General features: G+C 41.8%; 2 protein-coding genes across 5 annotated transcripts in view; one reads left to right on the top strand and one right to left on the bottom strand.

Annotated features, from left to right (window-relative positions):
- The window catches only part of trim33 (tripartite motif containing 33), a 22,681-nt gene extending 10,199 nt beyond the window's left edge, over positions 1 to 12,482 (bottom strand). For 2 of the 4 annotated variants that reach the window (XM_088369148.1, XM_088369150.1), the window contains exons 1-9: positions 11,868 to 12,479; positions 6,158 to 6,276; positions 4,420 to 4,567; positions 3,068 to 3,200; positions 2,729 to 2,845; positions 2,488 to 2,602; positions 2,065 to 2,211; positions 1,292 to 1,409; positions 153 to 454 (exon numbers count right to left, since the gene is read on the bottom strand). In XM_088369148.1, the coding sequence (XP_088225274.1) occupies positions 153 to 454; positions 1,292 to 1,409; positions 2,065 to 2,211; positions 2,488 to 2,602; positions 2,729 to 2,845; positions 3,068 to 3,200; positions 4,420 to 4,567; positions 6,158 to 6,276; positions 11,868 to 12,420 (1,752 nt within the window). In that variant the 5' untranslated portion in view covers positions 12,421 to 12,479. Of the gene's footprint in view, positions 1 to 152; positions 455 to 1,291; positions 1,410 to 2,064; positions 2,212 to 2,487; positions 2,603 to 2,728; positions 2,846 to 3,067; positions 3,201 to 4,419; positions 4,568 to 6,157; positions 6,277 to 11,867 lie in introns of all 4 variants that reach the window. The other 2 variants (XM_088369151.1, XM_088369149.1) reach the window with 2 other exon arrangements.
- A 501-nt stretch (positions 12,483 to 12,983) lies between these two features.
- On the top strand, positions 12,984 to 15,056 carry bcas2 (BCAS2 pre-mRNA processing factor). Its single transcript, XM_088369161.1, has 7 exons — positions 12,984 to 13,184; positions 13,751 to 13,843; positions 13,931 to 14,001; positions 14,089 to 14,250; positions 14,343 to 14,393; positions 14,473 to 14,553; positions 14,632 to 15,056. Exons 1-7 carry the CDS (start codon positions 13,092 to 13,094, stop codon positions 14,756 to 14,758), a joined length of 678 nt encoding a protein of 225 aa, XP_088225287.1. The 5' UTR covers positions 12,984 to 13,091; the 3' UTR covers positions 14,759 to 15,056.
- The last annotated feature ends 182 nt before the right edge of the window (positions 15,057 to 15,238 follow it).

The raw sequence follows: 15,238 nt of genomic DNA, 5'->3' as shown, positions 1-15,238 counted from the left end.
GTTTAGTATCTTGCTCAAGGACACTTTGGCATGGTCACAAGGACCGGGGATTGACCCAACAACTTCTGGGTGGGAACATGAGATGTAGAAGGCATGGAGATTTCTGACAGTTTTGCATTATGATGGTTGCTCATAGTGACACTTTAAATCACCTGCTGCTGAACCATGGATGGGACCATCTGTCTGTTATGTTGCTGGGGCATTTGTGAAGCGAGGCGCAACTGTTGCTGCATCTGCTGCTGCTGTTGTTGCTGCTGCTGCTGCTGCTGCTGGAGATGTTGCTGCTTCTGTGCAAAGGCTGCCTGCTGCATGTGCTGTAGACGAAGCTGGGCCAAATTGATCTGACCTTGAGTTTGACCATGTTGACCATGGCCTGGTGAAATTGGAGCACCACCACCCATCATACTGGGTGGATGCGCAGGCGGTGGTAGCGGCTTCTCGATTACCAGATTACCTAGAATTGGAAAAAGTATTACTCACAGAACGGATGCATAGCAAATCCATTTATTGCAAACGTTGCTTTCTAGCTACCATAAATATTGGGACGTCGACATAATCCACCCCATTATGGATTTAGAATGAACTGCACAAGATGTGCTTTAACTGCAGATTTTCAGCTTTGATTTGAGGATATTTACATCTGAATCCGAATGATGTAGGAATTACAACGATTTGGAAGTATGTGTCCCACATTTTGCAAGACCAAAAACAATGGGACAAATTAAACCTGCATTGTCCATTTGCATGCAGAGGCCATATTTTTCAGATTACATGTCGCTCGTGAGTATAGGTCGCACCAGTCAAAAAAATTATTATAAATACGAAAAAACATTTAGCTCGCTTTGACATGTGAGTCGCTTTTAGGGGGGATTTATTTGACAAAAATTGAGAGTAGAGCTCAGACGCGCCTCAAAATCCCCGTTTCCTGATAGTGAGGACGCTTGGAAATACTTTTGCGTGTGCACTGCATCACTCCATTTGGAAACGCAGAGTGTTGTTCAAATGTGTCATTCGGTTATTCAAAGTGCCCAAAAAAGGAGTGCATGCGGTGTGGCATGCAACACAAGGAAAGGAAAGAGTTCGTGCATGAGCTGCTGACTGCTTTATAACACAGGCTGCGTTAGAAAATTAATGGGAGTGCTCTACTTCTCTGAACACAAACACACCGAGTGGTGTCAGTGAATTTCCAAAAGTGCTGGTTGTTTCTGTGTTTGGTGGAAGTAAATTTAAGAGTCACAATCACAATCAAAACTTTAAAATTCCACCACCATATGTGAAATATGGTCCGTACCTAGATTTACCACATTTTTGGCCCAGAAGGTTGGGTCACAGAAAAATCGCACTTCTCTGTTGGACACAGGCACTGGGTCCAATTTTGCCTTATAGAGCCTACGGAGCTGGAATAGAATCTGTAAATACAAACACACACAACCACACAGGACTAAGTAGTTGATCTGACTCCACAATCCTATTAAAAACTAACAAGCTTCTTTCTTGGCCAATGCAACATTCAACTTCAAGAGTGATGGGCAACTGCCACTTCCTGGGCCGCCTGCAGACTGCGCTCAACCTCAGAGTGGTCCTTTTTTAATACTACAAACATTTTCTGAACTGTATCTGACCAGTTTTAAGTTGCAACTGTGGAGAAATTGCGTGTTAAGTCTAATAGGCTGAATGAAAACTTGTGGAATGCTACGGAATTATCTAAAATGACACTGAATGACAGGTAATCTTACATAATGACTGGGAATAAGATGGGAATGTTGAAGTTGGAATGGTACAAATTGTTAAAAAATGTAGAAACTGAAATTTTTGGCTCTTGAATATTTTGTGAATTTAGTGAATGGGAAAAATACAAAAAGTGAAATGGCTTTAATGACTGAGGAAGTTGGAAGTCGAGTAATACAGTAGTAAGCGAGAAAAACCACTAAGCGAGAAAAACCAGAAAGGGAGAAAAACCAGTGAGCGTGAAAAAACAGTAAGAGAAAAAAAAAAACAAAAAACAAAACAAAAAAAAAAAAAAACAGTAAGCAATACATACAAATATGCTGATCAACAACATACCGGCCTCTTGCTATACAGCAGTGCTGTGCTGCTGCCATTCGAGATGGCCCATTGGCAAAAGTTCAGCGCATGGTGGATCTGCTGAGCGAGCTGGGTGGTATCCTTATGCTGGGCTACCAGCCTGGCACTGCGCTCTTTGGTCACATTCTAGCCACAAGAGTGAATATTTCATAATAAAATTACAGTTGTAAAATGGGCGCAGAGGAGGGTTAGAGCAGCAATACAGAAAGCCCCAAAGACCCTCATTTTAATCCACAGCAGCAACAAAAAAGTACATTTAACTTAATAAATTTCACAAAATAAATAACCATTTACAATTTACAGGGAAAAAAGGTCCAGCAACATGTACCCTTCAAATGTGTGCAAGAAGCTAAAAGATATCAAAGATCATTTAAGGTTAAGATTTATCAGATAAATCCTTACCTCCAGCTGCTGTAGTAAAGACTTGCCCTTTTTGTTAATTTCATTTATCAAAGTAAACACTGCAATCTTGATCTCATGCTCAACCTTTCTATGGGATTCAGTCAGCTCTTTTAACCTGGATTTTAAAAATCACACACAAAATATCTTAGGTCAACCAGGTAATTCTTGTTGATTAGTAGGTCACTATCATAGGAATTTACAAATCCGTGTCAATAGACAACAAGTAAAAGTTCACACTCACCTGTTTTGTACTTCAGATACTGAGAAATTGACATGGGTTTTCTTCTCTTTTATTTTCATCATGGTTGTCTCAATGATACCTTTGTGGTTAAGAAAGGCTTCCTCCAAGAACTGATACCTAAAAATAGGAGTTGGTGATATGGGCATATATATCTCTCGATTATCAAATTTTTCAATAACGAAAATATAACAGTGTCTACAAAAAGTTGCTGTTCATCTATTCTCGTTATTAATGCCTTATTTATGGTGGCCATTTGGATGGCAGTCATGATTAAAATTGTGACCCGACCATTCCGCGAGTGATTACACGCTGACGAGGCTGTCAGAAGTGATTGGCTACCTATGCTCCTTGTGCTCCTGCAGCTGGCAGTCCCGGCAAGTCAGAATGTCACAGCTCTCACAGAAAAGCTTGAGTGGCTCTTGCTTGTGGATGGGACAAAAAAACAGCCTCTGTCCAGATGCGCCCACAGACTCTGGGAACATAAGATATCTGTGAATGAACTGATGATAGAAAGTGCTCCATCAGCCCCAACTGGGGGACAGATATAGGCATGAAGTATCAATATTTTTATGTTCATCTGAAGAAAGAAATGTTGTGCAGCTTATGCTACATACTGAAAGCACGGACATAAATAATAGTGATGTCTCAATCAAGATTTTGGGTTTTTTGATACGGCTCGATTTTTTTATGGCACGCTTGTGCCAGATATTGCCCCCCCCCCCGCCCCCTTCAACCCTAAGGTGCGGAAGCAATCATATATAGATTAAAAGGATTATGTGTTTTGTTACACATCGAACGATACATATTGTTTAGTTGTTTTTAACAGAGCTACACTGTGAGTCAGACCAAAATAACATATACTTTAATCTTTTGCATCTTAAGTCTTAGTAAAACTCAACTTAAACCGTACATTAATAAAAAAGCTTGAGCACACTCGCAGCACTTGTACAGATTCATTAGTGCCATCCCTGAAATGTAATGTCGGGAAGCCATGAAATCGCTCCATGAGAATAGGCTTGTTTGCACCAAATGTGAAATCGCTCCACAAGAAATTGCTTGTTTGCAGCAAATGCGTGTCAATGTTTGACTATCATTTTGTTATAGTGAAAAATAATCCCACACAGCAGACATGTTGGCGTTAGGATTTAGGTCAGCCGTAACGCGTGCCGACGCTGCAAAAACACATGACAAGCATTATCGGGCTCATCTCGTGACTCAAACAGATTATGTCCGATGCTTACAAAAGATTGGGTGCCCATACAGATACATCAGATCGGGACATTCACATATTTGCAGATTTTTCTGTTAATGTGTTCCCAATATTTTTAAAATATTTTGTTTTATTTTTTTGCATGGCGTTCTGGGTTTTTTGGGGCCCCTTAACCAATGCATTTGAATGAATTTGGTGACTGTAATTGTGCATCAGACCAGCACAACTGCGACGCGACCCTCATGAACATTAAGGATTTAGATATTGGATGGATGATAAACATTTACTTAATCTCAGTATTGACAAGTGTTTGACTAGTATATTGTTTGTTTGTTTGTCTTTTTTTTGCAATAATACCATAATGTGGCCTTACTACTGTGAGGATATCCATACCATGAAACTTTAATATGTGTCAAATAATTACAGCCATTTGGGTGGGACCATTTTAGGTGGTTACAATTAACATCTTTTAAGATGTTACCTGTGTTAGGATCCTCTTTAGTGCGAATCTTGTGGTCTTTGGTAATTTTGACCCTCTGATGCGCCTCCACACAAGTAATACACAGCCATTCTCCACACTCCACGCAAAAGCCTATGGTTCCAGCATTGTCCTCGCAACTTGTGCATACCTAGAAACGATAGAATTCAGGTCAAATACATGGTAAAACGGCGGGATTCACAAAGCAAATAATAATTTTGCCCTTTGGCGACATCCGCATTTTTGTTTTAAATAATTTTTTGCCCCTCAATATATTTCGATGAGCATCAATTGTGCACAGATTCTTACTATTCTTGGGCCAGCCTAGTTCTTGTCACCTGTAAATAGCAGGGGTCCATTGAACCCGTAAAAAATTCAGATGAAACAAATCTCACCCATGGGGTTGTGTGAAAAAAACATTGTCATATGTGATTGGTTTTGTTTTTATATAAAAAAATAAAAGGCATCAGCCCGCATTCCAAGGGTCTGTGTTATTTACAACCTTCACAGGGCGCATCCAGGTATGTCTCAGGCGCCAAGGACGACATTAAGGATTAGGGACACATTCGGGGAAGCCAATGCAATCTATACCACATGAACTGACGAGGTCCCATTTTCAAGACCAAATCAATATAATTTGTGTAACAAATCAAGATATTACATCATCAGTTGTAGAAAGGCAGGCACACTTGTATGGGTTGCAATCATTTTAGATTAGCCTCTAAAAGTTATGTAGTCTATGTTCACAGTTTTACATTTTTTTTTTTTAATTTACATTCAGTAATGTTGGATATAGTTGGGTATTATAAGAATTTGTGTTTATGTACAGTAAGTATATATACTGTGTGTATAGAAACACTTTCATGAATTGGAAGACATCAGTTATAGGCTAATATCTCACCATTACATCGCATTTTTTTGTTAAAAGTAAAGTTTAGAGAAATAAGCAGTAAAGGGAAATGTGCTTTTGGGAGTTTGCAAACATATTTTTAAGGTTGTGTTAAACTTATAATCATATTAATATCTAGTATTGGAGTGCTCGTGTGGATTGGTGGGGGCCGAGGAATGTGCAGGCAAACTGCATGAACTTGTTTTCTTCGAAGTGTTGTGGAATAGGCCCGGATAGGGAGTACCGGAGGAGACCACCTCAAGGTCGGTGAGGAACGAGAACAACAGCACGTCTATGAGACACGGCTTCGAGGGGAAAACCCAACCGTCTGACCTCAGCGACACCTGGACCGGGGAGGAGATGGCCATCGACCAATCATCTCACAATATTTTGCATGCTTTAATATTCATATTGTGTTTCTTTAAAACTGGGCAACCCGGAAGAATGTGTCGTCTTTTGGTGGTCACAAAAACGCACGAGTTTTAGTGTGAGGGACCCGGGACCCAGGCCTGTATTAGTGCGCTTTGTCAGGAATAAACAATTGGTAAATTTGGTCTGATTGATCTACTGGTCTTCTCTTTGACAGAACGAACTCGCAAAATTGTTAGGTGCGCCAGTGTGTGGATTAGGACATAGCAATTTATGTGTTAAGTGTTGATCGCAATTTGGAGTCAGATCAATAACTAGAATCCGTAACCTAACAGCAGACAAAGATTAAGTTGTTTCGTTTCATATATGGTGGGTGGACAGGCACTTAAGATGCTCTACTAGTTGTAAACAATTAACAATTTTCCATGTCACATTTAAGATTTATTATTGGTGTTGACAAAGAGGAGGCTTTTCTTAACTCACCTGTGCAGCCTTTTCATCTGATTTACTGGTCGCCTCTGGAGTATCTTTAACAAAGTAGTTGTCAACAATATCAACGTCTTTGTAGTCCTGGTGGCACACTGAGCATCGCATAACGTTGACTGAGGAAAGAAATGAGAATAAAGGCGTGTAATGAGTGTGATTTAGGTCAACTGAGGTTAAAAAGGCATTCGAATGCAGGGGGCTGCGAGCACATAGGCTGAGGCTCAAGCCACCGGGCCTCCCCACGCTACCGTTGTCCCACGACTTTCCAAACCATTGCGGCGCATTGTGTGCCTGGCCGGGGGAACAGCGTGCCCCGAGGCGTGGGTCACCGCAGTGGGCAGCCACGGCACCCACTGGGTTGAAGCCCGCACGGACTGCGCCCGACCAGTTTACCTTTAAATGGATTCACGCCGTCGTCAATCTTTCTCGAACATTTCATGAGATTTTACGCTTGGGTAACGTTAATAGGTAATTCAATCTATCAGGTGTGGTGTTCAAATCGCTAATTACATTAATCAATGCGCTGCGCTTCGTGCGAATAATTGTATTAAGACAGTAGAACTGACACTTATTTTACATTAAATATTAAACCTCACATGTTTTGAAAGTAAAAGCCAATAAACAAATCCATAATCCCCCATTTTCGCCAACAACCAGAGTGAGGTGGTTTGAGCCAGACAAAACCGGTTTGAGTAGCCCACAGCCAGTTTGTGGAAGTGCCATCTGCTTGGGTCCCTGTATGATTGAGTGTGAAGCACGTGCACGCGTGCAGGCGCACATCCACACAGGCACATATACAGTTCTCCAAAACTATTTGGAAAAAGGTTCCTATATCACTGAAGTTTCAAAGTCCTTCCTTACGTCTGTCCGTCCACCCGTCCGTCCGCCCGTCCGTCCGCCTTTCCGTCCGTCCGCGCTTCCGTCCGTCCGCCCTTCCGTCCGTCCGCCCGCCCGCCCGTCCATCTACCCACCCTACCCATCCATCTACCCACCCTACCCATCCATCTACCCACCCTACCCATCCATCCATCCATCCATCCATCCATCCATCCATCCATCCATCCATCCATCCATCCATCCATCCATCCATCCATCCATCCATCCATCTGAACCGCTTAGCCTGGTGCACACCGAATGGTTGCCAGCCAATCGAAGGGCACACAGACAAACTCAGAATCACACCTATTGACAATTTTAAATGTACGATTTAATGTGTTAATTAAAATATATCTCATAACTTATCTCAACCTTGGTGTCTCTCACACACACATACCTTCGCCTAGAGCAGTTGCTTGTGGGGCTAAAGAGGTGGCAGGGGTTGTCACACGTCCACATTTGAGTTGTCTATCAGGCACGGTACCTTGTTTTAACACAACGCTCCTCAGTTTTAGTACAAGGTAGCCCTTTGTTCCTCAGAATGCCTCAGAGTGCCACAAAAATGTGGAAATAAGGGGTCTTGAAATAAATAGCTAAACAGTTAAAATCACATTCTCTCATTACGACCTATTAATGATGGGTCGGCGGGACATGTCCGTTCTTGTTTGCGACAAATAACTTCATAAAGGACGTTCTGTGCTGTTAGGCACTGCCTCTGGCAGTCAGCAGGCATAGAATAGATCAATCTACTGTTTTATTAGGGGCAATTAATTGTTATTGGGGGGCATAAATAATTTTAATGGGGGGGTCATAATTAATTCCTAAAGAATAGGACCAAGGTAAAACAATTTATACCCTGCCCCTAAGCTTTAAGCCTTACTACCTTTTAGGGATGGGTATTGTTAAAATGTTAACAATACTACTATTAACGAAACTGCTTATCGATCCAGTACTTTATCGGTATTCTTATCAGAACTTAAGTTTAAAAAAGACCCAAAAAATATTAGAATTAAATAAGCCGTATCATACCACTTTGCACTGTTAAAATGTTGGTATCATGACAACCCCAGTTGAGACTGAAAAGCGTTCTGAGAACCGAGTGGTGCGATATCATTTGATACGCCTGTACTGTGTTACTGCATTCTGTTCATCGGCGTCATATCACAAAAAAGGGGGGAAAAAAAAATAAAGGATGTATACTTGCTCTTTATTTATAGTACATTTTGGCGTTGACAAAAAAAGTCAGCCTCATAAAAATCGTTCGAGAATTGAGCAGGGTATGGCTACTTTTCAATGCACAACCTTTGGTTTTGAACTAGTGATGGCAAAATGAAGCCGTATGAACCACTGAAGCTTTCCAGCCAGTTGTTTTGCACATGGTTCAAAATGTCATGGTGCTTCATATGCTCTATGGCACCGTCAGGTAGTCAACAAAACCAAGCGGTAAAATATACTGTATGAAATCAGATTGCAGGCCAAATAGTGACAAGATGACCAATATTTAAGTTTTAGCAATTGCTGTATAGTCCAAACACTTGTGTATGTGTGTATGTGTGTATGTGTGTATGTGCGTATGTGCCTATGTGCGTATGTGCGTATGTGCGTATGTGCGTATGGATGGATGGATGGATGGATGGATGGATGGATGGATGGATGGATGGATGGATGGATGGATGGATGGATGGATGGATGGATGGATGGATGGATGGATGGATGGATGGATGGATGGATGGATGGATGGATGGATGGATGGATGGATGGATGGATGGATGGATGGATGGATGGATGGATGGATGGATGGATGGATGGATGGATGGATGGATGGATGGATGGATGGATGGATGGATGGATGGATGGATGGATGGATGGAATCAGAGCATTAGCATTTGTTGCGCTCAACTCGGCAGTGAAAGTTTCAATGGCCACAAAGAGTTTGAGAATGGGTGGTGGGTTGCTGTCTGGACTTGTTGACATTCAAGTTTGATTGCTGTAGTAATCTCATGAGTCAGCCTTATATTTATTTATTCATGTATTTACTGTAATGAGTGAAATTGCTGCACCAGCAGTGCACTATAAAGTTAGTCAGTCAGTCAGTCAGTCAGTCAGTCAGTCAGTCAGTCAGTCAGTCAGTCAGTCAGTCAGTCAGTCAGTCAGTCAGTCAGTCAGTCAGTCAGTCAGTCAGTCAGTCAGTCAGTCAGTCAGTCAGTCAGTCAGTCAGTCAGTCAGTCAGTCAGTCAGTCAGTCAGTCAGTCAGTCAGTCAGTCAGTCAGTCAGTCAGTCAGTCAGTCAGTCAGTCAGTCAGTCAGTCAGTCAGTCAGTCAGTCAGTCAGTCAGTCAGTCAGTCAGTCAGTCAGTCAGTCAGTCAGTCAGTCAGTCAGTCAGTCAGTCAGTCAGTCAGTCAGTCAGTCAGTCAGTCAGTCAGTCAGTCAGTCAGTCAGTCAGTCAGTCAGTCAGTCAGTCAGTCAGTCAGTCAGTCAGTCAGTCAGTCAGTCAGTCAGTCAGTCAGTCAGTCAGTCAGTCAGTCAGTCAGTCAGTCAGTCAGTCAGTCAGTCAGTCAGTCAGTCAGTCAGTCAGTCAGTCAGTCAGTCAGTCAGTCAGTCAGTCAGTCAGCAATGTCCAATCAGAAAGCAGTGTCGAAGCACGGTGGGGACTAGTCATAAAATAGTTATTAAAAAATGGTCGTGTGCCTCAGGCTTTAGTTATTTGAATTAGGATACTACATATTAGTCAACATGTCAGCAGAAGCATCAATACGAATTTGTCAGCTTTAGCATAGCTTGATTTCATCCATTTTCCAAAGGCAGGTAAGATCAACAAGCATCAGCTAAGACAATATACAGATGAAATATACACAATACATGTAGACATTTCACAGACAACGTACAACCAGCAAATGCTTATTTTTGTTAGACGGTCCACCGAAGCACTATAGTTATACGTTAACCTTCGCTCAATGTTCATATGTAGCGTACACGATACTGTGTGGTCAACTAATACACTCTTTTAGTGTACGAGTAAGCTCATTCTTGCCACGACCTTTCAAATATTACTTGACAGTTTTTGACTAGGGCCGAATTGGGAAATTTACTCTTATGCCCATCTGGTGTGTTTGTTGCAGTATAGTGCATTCAAACACATTGGCACTCATAGCCTAACTTCACACTGAGGGTTGTTCCTTCTATGTTTTTTTTTTTTTTTACATGTCATAAGCAAACAGTAACTGTATCATAATTTGTACATTTTCTCCACACTATTTGTCCTATTCTTGAAAAATTAAAGGTTAGAAATTTAACAATCACTTTTTAAAATCTGAAAAATAGAACTGTAACAAATGAATCTTTTGCGCAAGAAAAAAATGGGAGTTGTGGCTCTAAAATGCTGATTTGACACAGAAGCCACAAGCCACGTGATTGATATCGGCGATCACACTCATTGACGATTGTATCGGTAGTGTAAAACCCTGTCCGGAACATCCATAACAATAATAATAATATATTTATTCTTTTTAAATTATACACGGGCACTGGTTAACACTGGTTAGTACGTCCGCCTCCCGGTTCAGAGGTTTGATTCCACCTTCCGGCCCTCCCCATGTAGAATTTTGATGTTCTCCCCGTGGCCGTATGGGTTTTCTTCGTTTTCCTCCCACATTCCCAAAAACACGCACGGCAGGCCCACTGAACACTCCAAATTGCCTGTAAGTGTGAGTGCGGCTGGTTGTTCTTCTCTGTGGGCCCTGTGGTTGACTAGCAACTGGTTTAGGGTGTCCCCCGTCTACTGCCTGATGACTGCTGGGATAGGCTCCAGCACGCCTGTGACCCCCATAGTACGGAAAATGGATGGTTGGATAAATGGGATCATGGGAGACGATTAGCTGTGTGGTTGGTCGGTGCAAGTGCCGCCTGTTGCTGGGGACGATGCCCGGAGTGCCTTTGGGATTGCGACTCCAACTCTCTCAAAATTGATTAAACTGTCACTGTTGTTTGTATTGAAATCAAACTGTTAAAACATATGATAACTAAATCAACTTGGCATTGCTGTATTGAAAACAAATTGATATCAATTGTTATGCAAACTTCCAGTTTTAAGCAGTATTCAACTCATATTCAAACTTCCAGTTTATTTGTTATTGCTGTATTAAAATCATTGCTGTATTCAAGTCATATTCAAACTTCCACTTTGTTATTGCTGTATGCAACTCATGTTATCCTGGTCAAATTTCTGTTTTTATGATTATGGTACTATCATAAGTAGTACTGTAGTAATGTAGATTGTGTGTCTGGCAGTCAAACCTTCGTTGTAATCGGGACAGGACTAGAGAAACAGAATTGCTTCAATCCACTTCCCTTTTTGACAAGTCATATAAAACAAAATGTGAAATGAAGTTGTAATAAGTGTGTTGTACTTGCCGAAATAAACAAAATCAAATGATTATCCGCGACAATTACTTTATTGAGGGGTGGGGGGGTGGCTTGTAATGACGCGTGTCACCATGCTGAATCAAAATGAAAGTATTCCGCATCCAAGCTTGCATTACGATAGATATAGCTTAACTAAACCGTAATGAAAAGCATAAACAGATCATGACAATCAAGATGCAAGCTAGCTTGACTTCGGCTATTCGACTGGTGGAGACGATCAGTGAGTCTACGTTGATATACGTACAGTCCATTCGTTACCGTTGTTCTGTGGTCAAGATCAAAACTACCATGAGACGCGTGACAACAACTAGCTGAAGATGATTGAACAATGATAAGCAGTTAAAATTTCTATACGTCAAAGAAGCAACCGTTTCCACTTGGCGCGCGGTGGAATAAATGGTTAAACTCACCAATTTGTGTGTTGATTTGCCCGTGTGGTCCCTTCACCTGCATGCTGACCTGTCTGTCAGGTTGCGGGAGACATTTCAGGCAAAATGAGTGCAGGCAAGGTAGAAGTTTTGGGTCGCTTTCTCGGCTCTGAAGATTTTGTTTACACACTGCGCACGTCTCCAATAAATTAATGGGAGTCTGAACCGATGTGATTGCCGGGACCGTGGGTGGTGGGGACATTTCCGAGGCAAGCGCGCTGCCTATGGTATCGCCAACGACCGGGGCTTCGGCGGGACTCGGTTCGGCGTTGCTAGGGCTGGCATCCATGGGGCTAGCGGCAACCCTGCCGCTAACATTGCTGGTGCTAACCTCATCGCCTCCTTCGCCGGTGGCTGTTGTCGCCTCGTGAGCGGGACCACGCGGCTCGGTATTTTCCGTTTTTTTTGTCTCGCCCTCTATGGCTGCAGGTGCAATTTCGGGTTGGGTCTCCGGCTGTACGTTGCCTTGAGGTGAAGGAGGAAGCCCCGGGTTTGGGGACGGTTCCATATCACCGACGCCTTTGTTATCCGCCATCTTCCTTCCTCTTTGAACCGCTTAGACGTCCTACGTGACTTGTCAAACCACGACTACGTCCATACGTCATGACGTCACAGTTGGAACCTCGTGAGCTTCCGTTTTTCTGACGCTCTTCATCCATGTATGACATTTCAAACAGACGTACGTCGACATTACGTGTTACTTCGTTTTTAACGTCATGGCACATACATCATGCTCGCAGCATAATGATGACAAATGGCAAAAACCTTTATGTCTATGAATTCAATAACACGCAGTGACGAATTTGCAAATCAGGCAGGTGCAGTGCCTAAAATGTCCACTAGAGAGCGCTTTTCCTGCGACTGTTGGTACGCCCATGCGTTATCATTCCTAATGTCTGGAAAATCTATTAAGGTTTAATAGGAAAGAAATAATTACTCCGTATGTATTTAAGGTAAGCGTATTTCCGCATTTTATTTTGTTCCAGCCATTAAATTACAGAAAGCATAGATGTTATGCTAAGTGGTAGGTCCACACCTTTGTGTTTTCTGTACAGTAGGCGGCGGTATGAACCAAAGATACGTAATCGACCGGTAAATTAAAAGACAACGAAGAAGAATAAACCGGAAATACACTCGCGTCAAGAAAAGCGGCGCACTTTATCAAGAGATTCTTATTGTTTATTGAGCAATTGTGTCTTGTTTAACATGTCTGGGACTGCCTCAGTTGCCGGGGAAGTGTTTGTTGATGCATTACCTTATTTTGATCAAGGTTACGATGCCGCCGGTGTCAGAGAAGCTGTGAGTAAAATCTACTGTAAACGGAGACCAACTATGCTAAAGCTGTGCATGTGCTAAGATTCGATTACATTTATAAGCGTACATTCGATCATGCCAAGTAGTTTAGTATAACACCAATATTGTTGCTTTTTTTTTTATCAGCGAGGCCAATATAACTGAAAAGTGTTTGAATAAGAAACACGTTTTTCAAGTGTTTTCAATATATAAATACTTATACAATAATTACACTTTGTTTAAAACTCAAAACAATTGAATTTTCTGTGATTAGTTTTTAAGAACATGAATAAAGCTGAGACCTTGAGGCATCGCAATTGTGAGGACCGAATTATAAAGCGACACCACACAACAAAGCGCACTTTAATGAATGAAAAGAAACCCACCTTTCAACAATTTTGGGGGGTAAAGTTATTCCATTGGTACCTGCAGAAAAGTACTGCATTAAACAAAAAACGAGGCAAATAAGGGGTTTCCTCTGTATATCTAAATATAGATTTGGAAAACCTATTTTTAACCACCCACAGCAAATTTTTCTGAGAGGGCCTGTGTTTGTGATCTGTGTTTCTCAGGCTGCAGCATTAGTGGAGGAGGAGACGAGAAGATATAGACCAACCAAGAACTACCTGAGCTATCTGCCCACTCCAGACTTTTCTGCTTTCGAGGTAACAAAACACCCGAGGGCCCTAAAATTGTCTTAAAAGCTCCGGCAGTGACAAAAGTAAAAATCTTGCCTCTCGTCACCCCCCCAGACAGAAATTATGAAGAATGAATTTGATCGCCTCGCAGCGCGACAACCCATGGAGCTCCTGAGCATGAAGAGGTGGGTTGTGGAAATAAAAATATTCTGATCAAGAATTTCTGAAAAAAATCTTTGAAGACTTAATGTGATGTCGCCATTCCTCTTAAGGTATGAGCTGCCAGCACCCTCTGCAGGTCAGAAGAATGACATTACAGCTTGGCAGGAGTGTGTAAACAACTCCATGGCTCAGCTGGAGCATCAGGCGGTTCGTATCGAGAACTTGGAGCTCATGTCGCAATACGGAACCAATGCATGGAAAGTCTACAATGAGTACGTGATGGTCACCTCTCTCTATTGACAGCTTTGAACTTTGATCTAAAAGTGGTTAACCAGGACTTTCCTTATTCTTCCTCCTCCTTCAGTAACCTGGCTTTCATGATCGAGATAGCACAAAAGGAACTTCAGAAATTCAGGTGAACAGTTGCCTGAAAATATTTTTATTCAATGAAGGCATACATGTTTATCAGTTCATTTGACTTCTGTCACACATAGGAAACAAATTCAAGCTTTGAATTGGCAGCGGAAAAATGACCAGTTAGTTGGAGGAGCCAAACTGCGAGAGCTGGAGTCAAAGTATGTGACCCATTTGAGTGAAATTCATTTCTTTGTATCTTAGTTGGCTAAGATTTGACATATCTTGTCCTTCAACAGCTGGGTCTCGCTGGTCAGCAAGAACTACGAGATCGAGCGGGCCATCGTACATCTAGAAAATGAAATCGGTCAGCTCAGGCAGCAGCAGGGGGACGAGAACAAGGAGAACATTAGACAAGATTTCTGACGTCCTCCCGCAATGACCTTCAAATTTGTTAATTGTTTATCAGATGCGTCACATTTTTTTACAATGACCAAATCAAACTGGAATAAAGCAAACATTTGGACAGGTGAATCCTTCTCAAGAACAGACCGAGGAGAGAAGTTTACGATGGTGGATGACTTCATATTTCCAGTCAAGAGCAGATCTGAATGATAACACTGGGCCGGATTGATCATTTCTTGTCACTTTGCCTTTCACTAGCAGCTCTTTTCAACAGTTTTATTTTATGGCATTTTAATAAAGTCAACATTTATTTCCTAAAGTGGTCATTTTTCTTATTACTGTTTCATGTGTTTTAAAAAAGCCAGTTGGAAGACTGGAAGCCAAAAGATTTTTTTGAGGGGAAGACATTTGATTTTACAACAATAATGAATCTCAGGGAAGTGGAAGCTGTCCAATTAAGCACATTTGATTCTATTTTTGGCCAAAACAATTTGTTGTTTT

The sequence above is a fragment of the Syngnathus floridae genome, chromosome 2 (assembly GCF_059516105.1).
Source record: "Syngnathus floridae isolate MCC-2025c chromosome 2, RoL_Sflo_1.0, whole genome shotgun sequence".
Taxonomy (NCBI): Eukaryota; Metazoa; Chordata; class Actinopteri; order Syngnathiformes; family Syngnathidae; genus Syngnathus; species Syngnathus floridae.
Note: the sequence above shows the minus strand (reverse complement) of the source record. Positions and strands in the feature narration are given on the sequence as shown.